Genomic DNA, 15,761 nt, shown 5'->3' on the forward strand with positions numbered 1-15,761 from the left:
TGACCTAAAATCTCTTTCAAATCCTGACACTCAAGAAGTCTATTTATCTAGTTGTTTCATAGAATATAGAAAACTTTGTTTGTGTCTCACATTTTTTTCCTTGGTCTTTTGAATCCATACCAACACACTGACTCCAGGATTGCCCTGGACAGGTAATGAAGATGGAGCTTTTCCAGGCTTCAGGATATGCCGCTGTTATGCGAGGGTTCAGGTGTGCAGGGAAATCAAAAAATCATCTGATTTCTGGAGGTGTAGAAGATGTCAGATGACATCTTTCTTACCTGCTGTCACAGCAGCAGCTTGTGGGTGCCCTTGCATGTTCCCCAGCCTTCTATAAAGCAAACAAACAACTGAAAAATGGTGTTTGATCACTGCTCTGCTGAATCCTTCTGTCCCATTCTCCAAATGCCAGAGCACCTGCTCTCCTTCTTTGTCCCCAGCTTGTTTTCTGCCCTCAGGTGAAAGAGGCAGCAGCTCCATCTACTTTGCTGCTCAGCTCAAGTCACCTTAGTAAGTCCAGATTCAAGCAAAAGGATAAGTTTTGAAATCCCTACATAATGCCACTAAATTAATCCTCCTTGTGATGCCTGAGTTCTTTTGTGATGTCCCCAGGTAGAGAGGGGCTGCAGTTCTCTCATCAATTTGTACTTAACCCCCGCCAAAGATTTCTGCACATGCAATTATGCGGCTGCTGGGTGTAAGCAAAGCTTCTGCCCCAGTGGTTTTTCGTGGATTTTGGGGTGTAACAGATGTTGTGCAATTTCTGTGCATCAATCTCTTACTGAGACTCCACTTGGTTGTTAGTGCAGCCCGAGGCATGCTGGCACCAGCAAGGCTCACCCTCCACTGCAGAGTCAGAAAAGGAACAAGTATTTATCTGCATTTCATGTCCAACCACAGGTAAACAGATGCAAGGCACCAGGCCCAGATGTTATCGTGCAATTACATATTTTAATGCTGTTAGTGCCAAATTTATTGATCTTACCATAGATAAGATTTGTGGACTGATACATCAAACCTGCTGCAGTCTCTGAGGTTTTTAAAAGTGGAATGGATGCTCATGGTATGGCATTAAAACTGCAGCCCTGATAAATTCACATGGAGTTTTATAGTCAGTAAAACGTAGCTGTAGTTTAATTTGCTGTCTGAACTCAATAAGTTTGAAACAAAGATTGCTTTCCATTTTTCCTGCTGCAATATGTAACAGTCAAAGCTTTTTTATTACCAGTATTCAACAGATGGGTTCATTTTTAACTAGATAAAACCAGATTACAATAAACTCTTTTAATTTTGTCATAAAAGTAGGTAAATTATGAAACGCAAGTTTACAAAGTTCCGCACATTTAGGTCCAGTCCAAGTTTACATGCAGGCCTAGAAAATCCTCATGAAAGAAGGGCTTGTGCTCTGCTCACTGAGCTACTTGTATCCCATGGGAAGTTTGTAAGGTTGAGCAATGAGGCAGGCAAACTCCATTTCACCTTAAATGTTCAGCTCAAATATTCTGAGACCAGAGTAAAAGCTAAAAAAGAAAACAAACCAAAACAAAAATACTTACACCTCATGCTAGTCGAATTCCGCAAGGCCAATCACAACATATTTATAAATTCTGGTTAAAAAAAAAAAAAAAAGTCTCTAGTGTAGCTACCTCTCTTAATTGTGCATTTATGTAGGTGTGAGAAGATAATATAATTTTTGTTTGCTTTGTTATGCAGGTCCAGATTTCATTTGTAATGTGTAAAAAGAGAAGCATTTGCTATATGTTTGTTAACTTTCATGCAATCTGGTCTTAATCTGTAAACTAAGAACTAACAGCACTGAGCTGTGCAGGACTATGGAGGAAAAGTAGCCATTAAAGTGCACTGGGTCTTTCAGGATCCTAATTGCCAAAAGATTGTTTCCTTCTTTAGGGAACACAGAGCTCAATTTCCAGACATGGGCTCTTTAATAGAATAGCTAAATTAGCTGTTACAGGTACTTATTCTGGAAAAATAGACCTCCTTGATTTACAACTTCTGACAGTGCCCTGTTACTGTTCAAATAGGAAAAGTTATCTCAGGTCTTTTTGTCATTATAAAGTGTTATCAACTGAAAAATGTGAATATAAAGAGTAGATAGGCACTAAGAAGTTATGCATTAGAATACCCATTTTATAGGCATCGTGATCCCCAGAATTACTTTGTTGGGTAATAGGCAACAATTTCAAAAGCTATAGCAAAAACTACAAATAAAACCCCACCCCACATATTAAAGTAGCTAAGAAAATTAGATAGGTTAAAATCCTTCTACTGGTGCCCAGGCTCTGACCTGCTATCATTTTGTTAGAGCTCAGTGCCTTGACCATCAACTAAAGTCTGCAAATCAAACTCTACAGCCTGCAAATCTCCTAAAGATGTGTTTCAGTTGTCTTAAGTGCATCTAACCTGAAACTCATCACAAAAACAACTTTGTCTGGCCCCACTGAGAGGGCAGAACTGTGTCTGTGTCTTATAGGCTGGCTGGTGGTGATGGTACCTCCTCATCACACAGTATTTTGACATTACAAGTAAATGCAGCTCAGAAGAAAATCCTACCTCTGAGGGTTTGTCCCTAGTTAAGATACAGTGAGCTAGCAAGGGCCAGCAGCACCAGCCACTCCTTGATCTCTGCACAGCCACAGTGGCACTAGAAGAAATTAGTTGGATTAGGTTTTGGATTAGGATTTTTGATTTAACATATATTGTATAAAATAAAGGAAGAAAATTGAAATTAGAATTGCTCACTGAATTAGATCCTATGAGCAATGAGCAATACATTTTGGCTACCATCCAAAATCTGTTTTAACCACAAAAGATTTTTACTTGTAAAAATCTCTAAAACTCACATTTGGCTTGTCTTATGAAGGCCTAGGCTAGTAATATATTTTTGTATGCTGTTGAAGTAGCTAGATGAAAAGCTAGAATGTTCTTTCAAGAGAATTACTCAGCTTAATAACTTCTTTCTCAAGTAAACTCATCAGGAGCACTTTTTCTCATTTAGCCATGAAGCTGTATAGAATTTAAAATTGCATAAAAGAGATGTGTGTCATGTATCATCAGTATAAAAGCGTAATACAATATTACTGACAAAAAAAATGACTGGTTATAAATATAATTTTCTTTTCTTTAACTTCTCTTGGACACACTCCTCTTTTAAATTAGTTGGAAATTTCATACTGTGCTTTTGAGATTGCACACTACCAAAAAACAGTCAAAATATGGGAATAAACTGAACCTTAGATTTATTAAAGTTACACCAACAACATGAGGTACTTAAGAACCTGTGTTAGTGTTCCCATCTGGCCTGATAGGACAAAATGTCATTTTCAAGATAGCTGTTACCAAAGCTATTTCTGTTTAAATGCACCAAACCACAACTTAAACTCTACCTAGAAACTGTAGGTAGGCAGTAGAAAATGGATTCTAGCTTTGATGTCAGTACCACAGTAATAATCTTTCTTGAGCCATGAACACAGATTAGCTAAAATCTCAACTTCTTTTATATCACAGAACTGCATGAATTGAATCTTAGGTCTGCAGTGGCCCTCCTGCAGCTCTGGGATGTGCCCTGCAACTGCAACGTGATACTAAGCCTAATTTAAGGTCCTGAATGAAAATCTGGAGTGTAATCTTGGATATCCATTACATCTGCATGATATGGCACAAGAACATGGCAATCCTCTGCCCTTGTGGAGGGCAGTTGGAGAACAGGGCAGGATACTTTAGAGCCCCAAAAGAAAGAGATAATCCCTATGTTGAAGCAATTAACCCACATGTGTAGCAACCCTGGTTTTAACTTTATTAAATGCTAACATAAAACAAGCTAGATATTGTAGTCCATACCTCCTACTGGAAGTTGTTTTCTAACTTCACACTTCTCTTGTGAGAAGCCTACCGACTTCAAGTCTGAAATCCTGGCATCTTCAATACATTCTAGTATTTACTTCCAAATGTATTCATAGAGTGCAATTATATATCAGAATTAATTCTGCTTGAATAAAAAGCTAAAACTCCTTTAATCTTCTATAATAGAATGCTCTTTTTCACTGGTCTCCTTGTAAAACCTTTCATATAGATTCATTTCATTTGATCATGGGTGTTCATCACTGTCTCATGTAAAGGCAAAAGCAGTATTTCCTTTACAATGTAGGAATACATCAAATGATAAAATGTCACATAATTACTTTTTTTGTGCATATGTTAGTAGTTCATGACTACCTTTTTTAATGCACATATGTCTTGCTTTCTGCATTTTTAACTGGTGAGGTTTATCTCCCTTTTATCTTAAGTTTCTAGGTTCCAGAATAAGGTGCTGAAGACCCTGACAATTACTAGAAATAACAGAAACAAAAGTCTAGGAAAAGAACACCTACAATTTTAAACAGCCTGTCTGAAGACAGAAAGAAGAGACTTTCTCTGTCTGCAGCATAGACCAAAATTTACTGAAAACTATTAATCAAAATTTTAGAGTGGTGAAAGTAAGCTAGCAGCCACTTGAATGAGTTATAGCCATGTGAACAAAGTAGCAACTTAAGGATTTATCACGTTTACTTCAACTCATTAAATCAAATATTCTTTTACATGACTGAAAGTCTTTTCATTTCATTAACACTGGCTGCTAAATCCTATTTTGCAAGTGTATTGCACTCCCATAGGACTTGCTGCCTTTCCTCTACCTCACTTCCTAATGGCAATTCCACTTACTTGCTTTGAAGCAGTGGCAGGATCCAAATCTCAAAGGACCTGAAAAGTTCTTAATGTGGCACAAAAGGTCATTGCAATGTTAAAAGAGACCCTTTTAGGATCTTAGAGTTGTGAAAGTTACCAGGTAACCTGTCCAAGTGCTTAAACCCATGTTTTTGGATGGGATTTTCAGAAAACCTCAGCTGATGGTAACCCAGTGAGAACAAATAAGCAGTGACATAAGCCTGTCTTTCTGTACATATGTATTTGTTTCCCCAGAACAGTGTTTGGAGCACAAGCCCCATCTCTTTGTTGTGATTGTATTGTGATTCTATCTTGCACCTGTGTTTTGTGTAGCATACTACATTGTTTTGCTTCCTTCAGAAAACATGCATAACCTATCCCAGGACAGGATTGAAGGATAGCTCAGTGATTGATAAAATGTGTGCTTTAAAGAATTAAAATCTAGGGTATGGTGACAGTAGCAGTAAAGATTGTAGTCCTAAACACAATGCAGAAAAATAGTGGTGTAATGCTGGAGATGGACTTAATGACCTGTAGTAGGAAATGTAAAACATCAAGAAAAAATATGTGTACTAACTTTTCTTCTATTTCATATATGATCTATGTTGTTCTAATCTGCCATCCAATTAAGTTTCTGCAGCTGATTTTTCTGTACAGCTGAGCAGATACACACCACAGTACTAAAAAGGAATAATCTTCAATTTATTACCTATGTTAGATATATTTGTAAATTACCATCATAAAAACTCTGATGTCTAGGCTTTTCTTTTTCTGTAAGTGAGTATATTGACTTACAACTAATTGATAATAATGCACAAAACTGGTTGAGATCCTTTGAATCATACAGATCAGTGGTCATGCTGAAGTCATGAAAAACAGTTACTGCAGCATGTTTCAGCGGTGCTGCTGTTTTATATGTAGTCCCGTAGATCAAAACCATTTGTCTGTAGCAGAGTTCAGCATATTGAAGTGATAGGATGCTGCACAGTGCAGTTCATTACACAGGGCACTGGTCGTATATTCTCATCCCCAACAAAACTGTAGAATGTAAGGGACAGCTTGAGGCCCACTGGGGGTTCATGACAGTTTTGCTCTCTAACCACACACACCTCAGCCACATACGGCACTCTACTGTGAAAATTATCATTTTACCCTACTGAACCCAGTTTTTAATCAAAATCAATTTTTTTCCAGCCACATAAATAGAAGAACTCAATTTGAAAACCCTGTCCTAGAAGCGAAAAGGAAGCTACAGCAGCATAACATGCCCAACGCGGAACTTGGAACAAAGCCTATGCAGGCCCAAGGTTTCCGAGGTACAGTACCATGTCAGCTATCTTAGTTAAGATGAAAGATCCTGCTCTCCTGTTTATGTGACAGTGATTTTGTCACAGTCTGGTTAAAAGAGTAGTGTTGCCAGTGCTCAAAAGATTATTGCCTATATCTTAGCAATTTTCTCCCTTAAATGTCCAAGTTCCAATAGTTGTAGGGCTCATCAGCCAACTAAAATGTCCAGAGGCACAGAGAAAAAAAATGGAAAAGTTGAATCTAGTGTTTCCTAAAGGCTGAGAAACTGAAAGCACAGTAAGACTCCCAAAGTAATTTTCTAAATAAAATCATAAATTCTGTTCCTGGGAATGTATGACTCTCTCTTGAGCACCTGAGGTTGGCAACACTGAAATACTTAATTGTACTCTCTCTAAATAACTTTTAATTGATGTTTGGTATGTTTCTAAGCTAGCTCATCTAACAAGCATCAATTAAGTTAAAAGCCTCAAGCGCAGTGTTATAGGAGTTTAAAAGAATGAAGCCACTCGGTAACATAAAAATTAATGCGCTCAACAGGAGCTGTATAAGCAGCAAACAGTACTGGTACAGAGAAATGAACTTTAATGTAAGGTTATAGTCAAAGAATGAGGCTTGTTCTCCTTTGTAACAGTAGAGAGCTCCTCATCAACCTTACCTAGGCCCAAATTCTCCCGCCTGCGCCTCGCTCCCAGGAGGTCCCGCAGCGTGAGCGACCTGTCGCAGTGCCGGCGCGACCCCGCCGGGGCCCGCGGGCTCTACGGTACGTCCCCACTGCGGCCCCGGACCAGCTGGGGCCACAGACTCTGCACGTTCCCCAGCCCCCCATCACTGAGTGCAGCATGGGACCCCCAGCACCCGCACACTGCACCCCGAGGCACGCCGAGAGGAGACACGAGGTTTGCACAGCAGTCGTGTGTGTCACCTGTTGGATGCCAAAGCCCGTGTGTTTGGAGAGAAAAGCTTGTCCAATATTTACCTCTTCTTGGTGACAAATGGAATGAGACATTCACAGGGGATATTTTCTTCATTGTGGTTGGGAGAGAAATTATGAAGGATGTACTGCTTTGTAGACAAAGCTGAATTTATAGGTTAGGAAAGAGGTTTTTAAATTACCTCACAGATCATTTTTATTGTTGTAATTATTTTAGCTTCACAATATCCACTTCTAAATGGATTTCTAATATCAAAGGAAATTTCTATCTTTTTATTTATGGCTGATCTGCCATAGATAAAAAATATGTTTTTAGCTTTGTATTAGTGTAAGAGCTCACAAATATTTTTCCTGGAATGCCTGCACACTTTATTTTCTTGTCTTTGATACACTGCCGCTTGGTGCCAGCCAATATTGTTATCTTCTGTCCCTGCTATGTTGTGACTAGATCAAAACTTTTGTCTTTCTTGTTTGTGTTGACTCATGTAGAAAAACCACTCTTCACCCGCGATGCATCACAACTGAAGGGGACTTTCCTCAGCACAACTCTTAAGAAAAGCAACATGGGTTTTGGATTTACCATCATTGGTGGGGATGAACCAGATGAGTTTCTCCAGGTGAAGAGTGTAATTCCTGATGGGCCTGCAGCACAAGATGGGAAAATGGAAACAGGTAATTATGAAGGTTCCTCTGTTCTTTTATATAAGAAATAGGATGAGAAATAGATTTCTGAGTCTCACTCTCTCCATAAGTGCATACATTTCCCATATGACTTCCTGTGTTAATATGTTGAAAAGGTAAGTTTCTTGGTAAAAATTTCTTGCTAATAAATGCCAGGTAGCTTATTTTTCCCTTTTCACAATATTTTAAGGGAGAAAAGATCTCTGCATTTCCCTACATAAAAATAGGATCTGGTTTGTAAGCTCTTTATTTAAGGGAAGTATACATGGAAAGAAAAGAGATAGAAAGAGCAGACTACTAAGTGCAAATTTATTTCTTTACAAAGGATGGTGTTGCAAAATAATCAGTTGAGTCTGATCCAATACTGTTCTCATTAGAACTGTCATAACGATAGTTTTCAGTGTGGCATATGGACACATAGGCATTTGTGTCCTATTAAAAAAGAATCTCTGAAAACTCATGAAATAAAAGAAACTTCTTCTGAAGATATTGAAAGCTGCTCTGAAGATCTGGACCACTACAGCAAACATTTTCATGTTCACAGTTTGATTAAGGTTGCAAAACACTGTCTGAAAGGTCACATCAGGTCTATGTATGGATGAAACTCTTTTGGAGGAAAATTAATTCAGTTTCCAAGCAGTTGTCATCTTCTCTAGGAAAAGACAGTCAGAGAATAATAGAATTATTTCAGTTGGCAGGGACCTTCAGTCACTATCCTCCTGCTTAAAATAAGGCTAACTTTGTGCTTGGATCAGGTTTCTCAGGGTCTTGAGAAAATTTCGTAAGACAAAGATTCCACAGCCTCTGTGGACTCTTGTTCCAGTGTTTCTCCAGTCTCATGGTAAAGACTTTTGCCCAGAATTTGTGGATGCCTCATCCCTGAAAGTTTTGAAGGCCAGGTTGGACAGGGCCCTGAGCAACCTGGTCTAGTGGGTGGCAAGATGATCTTGAAAGTCCCTTTCAACACAAACCATTCTATTGTTCTATGATTTTTGTTCTTTAGGTCCAGTTGGGCTTTCCATGGGTATAGCTGGTTACTAGGGACTGAAGTCCTGTATTCCTGTGTTTGTGCAGCCCTGTCATACTGTACCATCTCTCCCCAGCATAATTTATCGCATGTGCATAATTTATCCTTCTGTTTCTCACCAAGACATTGAAATAAAGAAATACTAGTTTGGGATTGTTGTTGCCTCTGTAGAAAACCCATTTCATGGTGGCCAGAGTCACTATGAGGAGAATTTTTGTAATCTTTGGCAACAGATCATTGTGGATGGATCACAACAGCAGAGAAGGATCCTTTTAGAGTGTTACAGTGCAGAGAGCAGAAGCACAAACACATGCAGGCACAAATGATGTGAGTGGGATAGTCTGACATGATTTTTCTGGAAATTTAATTTCATCCTTCTTTTATTGTTGTCAGTGTTTTTATCATAGTCATATTCATATGCCAGAATAAATTCTAGTTTATTTTGTACGGCTTTCTAGGACTCGCTAAGTAGGAAGTGTAAAGGTTCTGAAAAGTATTATTTAAAAGAAAAAAAACAAACAAGATTTGCTTCAAAACTAATGTTATAGCCAGCATGATGTTTCTAATGCCAAATAAATAAACAGAAAATTTATAGGAAGAAACAAAAAATTAGAAAGAAGTAGAATATAGATTTTTGGCACTGATTTTACAAAGACATCAGTCTAACAACTTTTTAATTCTCAGTTCTTCTTGCCATTTTAACTTAATGCAGTTTAGTTCCCAAAGGCAAAATTTATTAAATTAGCTGATTAAGTGAACAAAGGATACAACAGACTTCCTGAAGTTCAGAAGATTGCAGTGACATAAACTTCATTTTAATATTTTCATATTATCTAATACATGACTTGAGAGCTTTTCCTTGTTTGTCATGGTTTAACGTTCTCAGATGCAGACCTCAAATATAGTTACTTGCTAATTCCTCTGAAGTTATTAGTGAACTTGGTCATATGGAGCTATTTTCTCTGGAAAACAGGGTATCCTTGCAACTTACTTGAATTTTTATGCTGAAATTCAATATAGGTTTCATAATACTGTTGATGGGCATTATTGTAGTCATGGATTGTGATGAGAACATGTAAAAATATGATCTTTAAAATGTGTAGAAATAGCATTTTTTTCTCAAGTAATTAATTCAATTACATTAGGTATGCAAACCAGAAATGTACATTCAAATATATAATCACTCTACAATTATGTGACCCCAAAACATATAAAATTAGATCTCAGAACAAATTTTGGAGTCAAATGTCTTCATTTTTAAGAAGAGTGACAGATTCTGATGTAAAGTAATTGGAGAATCTCAGCTAATGATTGTGGCATCTAACATGGTTTCTATGAATAAAGTAATTTCTAAATATGTTAATGGTAAACTGAAAAAATATATTTGAAGTCAAAGTGTTTATAAAAGAACTGTTCAGCAATGTGCTTGTATTTCCGGATATAAAATCCTTTTCACATTTCCTGAATTAGAATTTCTCTCTCTATTGACCTATTTTACAATAGAATCAACTAAAGATATGAAAGCCTCTCAGGTTCCATCAATAGCATTTTTTTAATAATACTGTTAAAATCTTATATTGGGAAACTACTGGAAATTGCAGCTGGGGTTTTTTTGTTTGTTAGTTAGGCATCATTAGATAATAAATACAGCTTTTAAAATAGATTTTATTTATTCTTTTGATACAAGCTATGTGCTGTTGATCAATTTATGTGCACTCCAAATATGATCAGTCATGGGAAGCTTTGGTTAATGAGCAAAACATCATGTTCTGGCAGTAGGGCATAATAGTAGAAAGTCTGAGGGCGGTAACAACAATCTGTGAAGCAGCCTGAGTGTCAGGGATAACCACAGCACTCCTGCTCCCCACTCTAATACGGTTCTGGACCGTGTCCCTTGCAAAGGTGATACTATTTTTTGGCTGAGTACTTACTGAAATCCTCATACTTCAGACCTTCATCAGATTGGGGGGAAATAAGAAGAAAAGGCACCATCTTGTTTATCTTACCTAAACTTTGGCTACAAGCTGAAGACACCGAAGCTGTACTTCAAAATAATTGTTAAAGAAACCAGCTCATGAAACTACATTGTAACTTCAGTTTATTTCTCTCCCCAAAATCTAATATAGGGGTCAGATACAAATGCTGTTCAAAGAGGGAGTCTATGTAAGACATTGTCACCCTTTCATATGATCATAACAAAACAGTTTGACCTGAAGGTTTCAAAATGGAGCAATTTTGGATTTCGGAACATAGAGCCATAGAATGGATTGGATTGGAAAGGGCCTTCAAGATCATCCAGTCTCACCTCCCATACCAGAAACAGGTGAACTTTTCACTAAACCAGGTGGAACTCCAGCATGTGACCCCACAGCTTGATGCCATCAGCAATCTTGTTGAGGGTACGCTCTGTCCCTGTGTCCGAATCTCCAAGAAAGATCAAAGATGTTAAATGGTGCCTGTCCCAGTACTGACCCCTGAGGAGCACTGCTGAAAGCCTGGAAGCCACAGGGAACACAAAAGCAGCTGCCTGACAGTGACTTGGCATTGCTGTGAAATGAAGCAATGAAGCAAACTGAATGCACTGAGATGCAACAAGAGATATCTCAGGTCCTGACAAGTTATCAGAACCACTTGGTGCCCAGTGCTGGGCACTAAGAGGTATTTATATTTGTCCTAGACCCACAATAAACCTCACAAGCAGACTCAGAGGAACCACATCTCAGTGGATGAGTCTAAAACAACCAAAATTACATTCCTGATCCCATTTGCCAGATGTTTCAAAATTCGTAGGGGCTATTATGCCCTCATGTAAATCTAGCATCTGTGCACTAATGGTTGTTGATAATACTGAAAATGCCTTTCTAGGACATGTTTCAGCATTTGGAGCTCAATCAAGCTGCTGGATATGAGCATTACACTCCGCAGCATGTCTGTCTACCTCAGGACAGCCTAGGAGCTGATACCACATTCTTTTCTGAGATGTTACATTGCTTTGTCGTGTCTGAAGCCTCATGCAGCCAACAGAAAACTCTCTGTATTTAAGATGCCCCTGCATTGGATTAAAATGCTGACTGAACATCACTGGTGAAAGACTGCATCTACATGAGAAGATTTTTATACAGTGAGTTATTTTGACTGACTGCTGTTCCAAGGCAAACAAAGATTTAGGCCTGCGGCTGAGTCAGATAAAAGCTCAAGCTGCAAAGGCAAAAACTCACCTACAATTCTCAAGGTTATTCAATGGACTGGATAAACTGAAACACTCCCACATAATCAAGCTCAGGGAAAGATTCTCACTCTCTGCATTTCAGCAAGCTCCATTTCCTTTGGTGAAAGTTTCCAGGAAACAGCTCAAAGGCATGGTGCAAAAGTGGTTCTGGGAGTCTTTGGTCACTGCAGGTTGAACTTCCCAGAAACATAAATCTGTGGGGAAATGTCATAGCTCAATAGTGTGAATCAAGAAAGGGGAAATATGTTCTTTCATTTCAAGCATGTATGTGGCCAGCTTTAAGATGCTAAGTCATCTGTAAACAATGCAAACTTGGGCTTTTTTAGATGATGTTCTCTCAGGAATGGTAATTTTTTCTATATTAATTGATCCATTCTAGAGATAGAAATTCATAAATTAAATATAAGTTTCAGCTAACAGATGCACTTGTCTACAATATAGATATCTACACCTACCATATAAGCAGACATCTATTACTTTTGTATGACTGTAATAGGATGAAGCCTAGAGAAAAAAGCTAGAGCTTGGTCCCACATCTACCACTCAGACTTTTTACTGCACTTTAGAGATCTCCAAAGGGAATGAGCTGTTAGAAATGCTGGAAGTAGTGACCCATGGCCTTGCTTCTGGCCGTGGACATACCATCAGGACCCATAACAATCTACTGCATATGATGAATTTTTCAAGAAGCTGAGGTTACTTTAAATATAAGAAAATTGGAGAAACCGCAATTGTTGATCTACAAAACCATGAATGTTATTATTCAAGTGAATAAGAGCAAACCCAAAGCCATTATCAGGCGGTTGACCCTACAATGTCACTAGGCTTAGGAAATAATTATCTAGTTTCATTACTGCATATTTTTTCACAGTAAGGCTAATATCTTACAACCTTTATAAAAAGTGGAGTACTCAATACAGAAGGAATTTGGGATATCTGCAAAAGGATGCTATTTACAAGTTCAAACAGATGCTTAATTCTGTTCCCTGTTTATCCATTGTCAGATCATGTGAGCAAACAAATCACCTAATGTGAGCTTAGCTGGGATGCAAGCAGTGTAGTTTGAGCAACAGAAAAGATGAACTATGTATGCACAAAGAATGCTTTCAATCCAAAGAAGCAAATATGTTAAAATTAAAATCTATGTTTTGGCAGTCATCTGGAAATGTTGATGCTTTCAGAACATCACTCAGTGTATTGTGACCACACACCGCAGTACCTATACTCTTTTTCACACAGGTCATGTCTTTCTGAAGTGCTACCAGTCAAAACCCAACCGATAATCTATTTTACAACCTTCCCTTGGTAACCAACTATTTACCACAGTTGCATCTCAAGAGATGCACTGACCAGGAGCTGGTCACATACATGTAGGGCTTGATTTCCACAGTACCTGAAACTGGCTGAAATTTAGTTATCTCACCTGCCTGACACCTTCTCATCCGATGGCTCCAGGAAAACTGGCCTCACAAAGTTAAGGCATGGTATTAGGAAAATGAGAAGCTGTGCTAGTAGTTGCACTGCTGAGGAAGGACTATCTTTTCGTTAGTCTTATGCATCTCCAGGCTAAAACACTTCTTTAAATATGCACCAAGGCCTCATGAAGTGTCAGCCTTGCAGCTGCAGGCTGATGCCGGGTGAGGCAGGACTGTGAGAGCAGAGCAGCACATACAAAACCAGCTTGTATTACTCGCTTCCCTTACTACCCTTGCTTTATTTGGAAGCTAGGATGTTTCATCTGATGTTTTAGTCTAGCTGAGACTGCACATCTCCCTCTGTCTCCATATGTTGCTAATCATCCCATGGAGTTCAGAGAAAGAAAATTAACTGTTTGGAAAGTAACTAACAGCAATAACAAAAATTACTTCAGGCATCATGGAGAATGATTTCTCCCACCCATGTTAGGCTAGTCAGTGTGAACTTGTGTTATATTTACTCCTTGTGTTCCAGCATCCTCCAGGCTGGTGATGAAATGGTGCAGAGCAGAGCAGAAGTACTGTATTTCCATCAGGTACAACCAAAACCTATATCTTGTTTGTGAGACATACCAAGAGTAACTATTTGTTAAAACCTCAGTCTGGTTTTGCAGTACCAGTCTTCTTTCATTTCACAAGTTAATTTGGCTTTTTGAATCAAGGAGATTGTAAGGGTTTGGAGACTGGAACCACAAGGTGAGTTCTGTGGTCTTTGCACCAGACATGAGGACAGAGTTAAAAGATGCCCTGACAGTTCATAGCTGCAACAAACTGATATAACCTTTGGGTTTTTTTCTTTCTGCAGTACACAGCATCCCACTTAATTTCTCACCATAAAAACTCGCACATCATATAACTAATGCCAGAACTATGCCAGAGGTATAGAGTTAACAATTTATCAATTTATCAATTTATCAATTTAACAATTTATCAATATTGCTAGTCCTCACAATTTTATCCTGAGTTTCTATGTAACCAGAATTCTTTAAAGCAAAACTCTTAATTATTTTTTGTTGTTTAAAGGGGGCTAAATCTGAATCTTATCTTGAATTTTACAGCATAAATCTTCTGTTCCCCTGCCACAGAGAAAAGTGCTGAAGTATGACCACATTATATTTAAGGGGTTTCAAACACTAGGCAAAGGAAAAAATGCCAGTTTTACTATTTATTTGATATAAATATATTAAGACAGTTTAGCTGGGGAAAGGGATATGACTTGTGGTTTTAAATGCATGATAATACAACTAATACGTGTGTTTTAGGAATATTAACAGCAATTAAGAGATTATTTTTCAATCCCCTTTTCTTTCAAATTTAAATGCAGGCAGTTCATTGAGCTCTGTATGTAAATAAAAAGACAAGAAGGTAGTACTTAGGTTGCTAGAATTTTTTTGTACTTGTGATACTTTTTTCCAAGATTAATTTTCCATTATGTTTTTTATGTTTCTATGGCTTTCAGATAACTTGGTACATTAACATCTCTCAATTTTTCTTTATGTTGACCAAAGGACTAGGAAAGACATCTACTTTTGTCACAAGGTTACTGAATTTTAATCTCCATGAGGTTCTGATTTTAATGTTTTCTTCATACTTTCCTTATTTTAATATTCACTATATTGTGAGGTACTCATTGAATGATAACCAGGACAGAGACAAGACTAGACTAAGAAAAGTATCCATATTTTGTATACAACACACTATTACTGTCTGCATCTGAGGTCTTTGTGTGCACCTTGTCAGATTGTTAAGTTGGCTGGTGTGATATTCAGCATCCTTGTGTTCTCTGTGAATTGTAAAAATACCATGTGTCGCTATTCGTCCTGCCTGATAGGGATTTAGAGGTTGAGTCTGTGCTGCCCCTCTGAGCTACTGAGCATTCGTTAAGCAGTACCTACAAATAGACATTCCTCAAGCTGGGAAGAGAGCTCTTGGTTCTTTTTAGCCCTGTCATTTGTCTATTCCCTTGAAGTCTTCAATTAAAATTACTGATGCAAACTGAAAGAGCAATTGTAGCAGAGCATCTGAATTTCAAAACGCTTCTGAAAATGGACAGTGTGTTGTTTAAGTCACAGGAACAATTTAAAAAAAAAATTCTTAGGAACTTCTTGTCTCCACATCACATGCTGTGTCACTTCATGATAGGATTCTTTACATGCATTATTAGTACAAATGGAACTCAGTGGTCTCCATAGCCTTTGGTTTAGCCCTAAAGTCTGACATAACATAGAAATTTTGGGACTCTTCTATCTCACACTATTTTGCACTTAGTACCTTAACTCGGGGTGGTTCAAAGCAGGACACTAAGGAAAGTAGATTCCCAAGAAGGGTGGCAATAGGGAGGAAAAGGGAGATAACTGAGACTCTCAGTATGTGGGTGCAAGTCAGTTG

General features: G+C 38.1%; 1 protein-coding gene across 8 annotated transcripts in view; it reads left to right on the top strand.

Moving 5' to 3' along the window:
- The window catches only part of MAGI2 (membrane associated guanylate kinase, WW and PDZ domain containing 2), a 713,954-nt gene that overhangs the window by 556,994 nt on the left and 141,199 nt on the right, over positions 1-15,761 (top strand). For all 8 annotated transcript variants that reach the window (XM_040061343.2, XM_040061346.2, XM_040061344.2 and 5 more), the window contains 2 exons: positions 5,917-6,038; positions 7,451-7,633. In XM_040061343.2, coding sequence (XP_039917277.1) covers positions 5,917-6,038; positions 7,451-7,633 — 305 coding nt within the window. The remainder of the gene's footprint in view (positions 1-5,916; positions 6,039-7,450; positions 7,634-15,761) is intronic.

The sequence above is a fragment of the Hirundo rustica genome, chromosome 4, assembly GCF_015227805.2.
Source record: "Hirundo rustica isolate bHirRus1 chromosome 4, bHirRus1.pri.v3, whole genome shotgun sequence".
Lineage (NCBI taxonomy): Eukaryota > Metazoa > Chordata > Aves > Passeriformes > Hirundinidae > Hirundo > Hirundo rustica.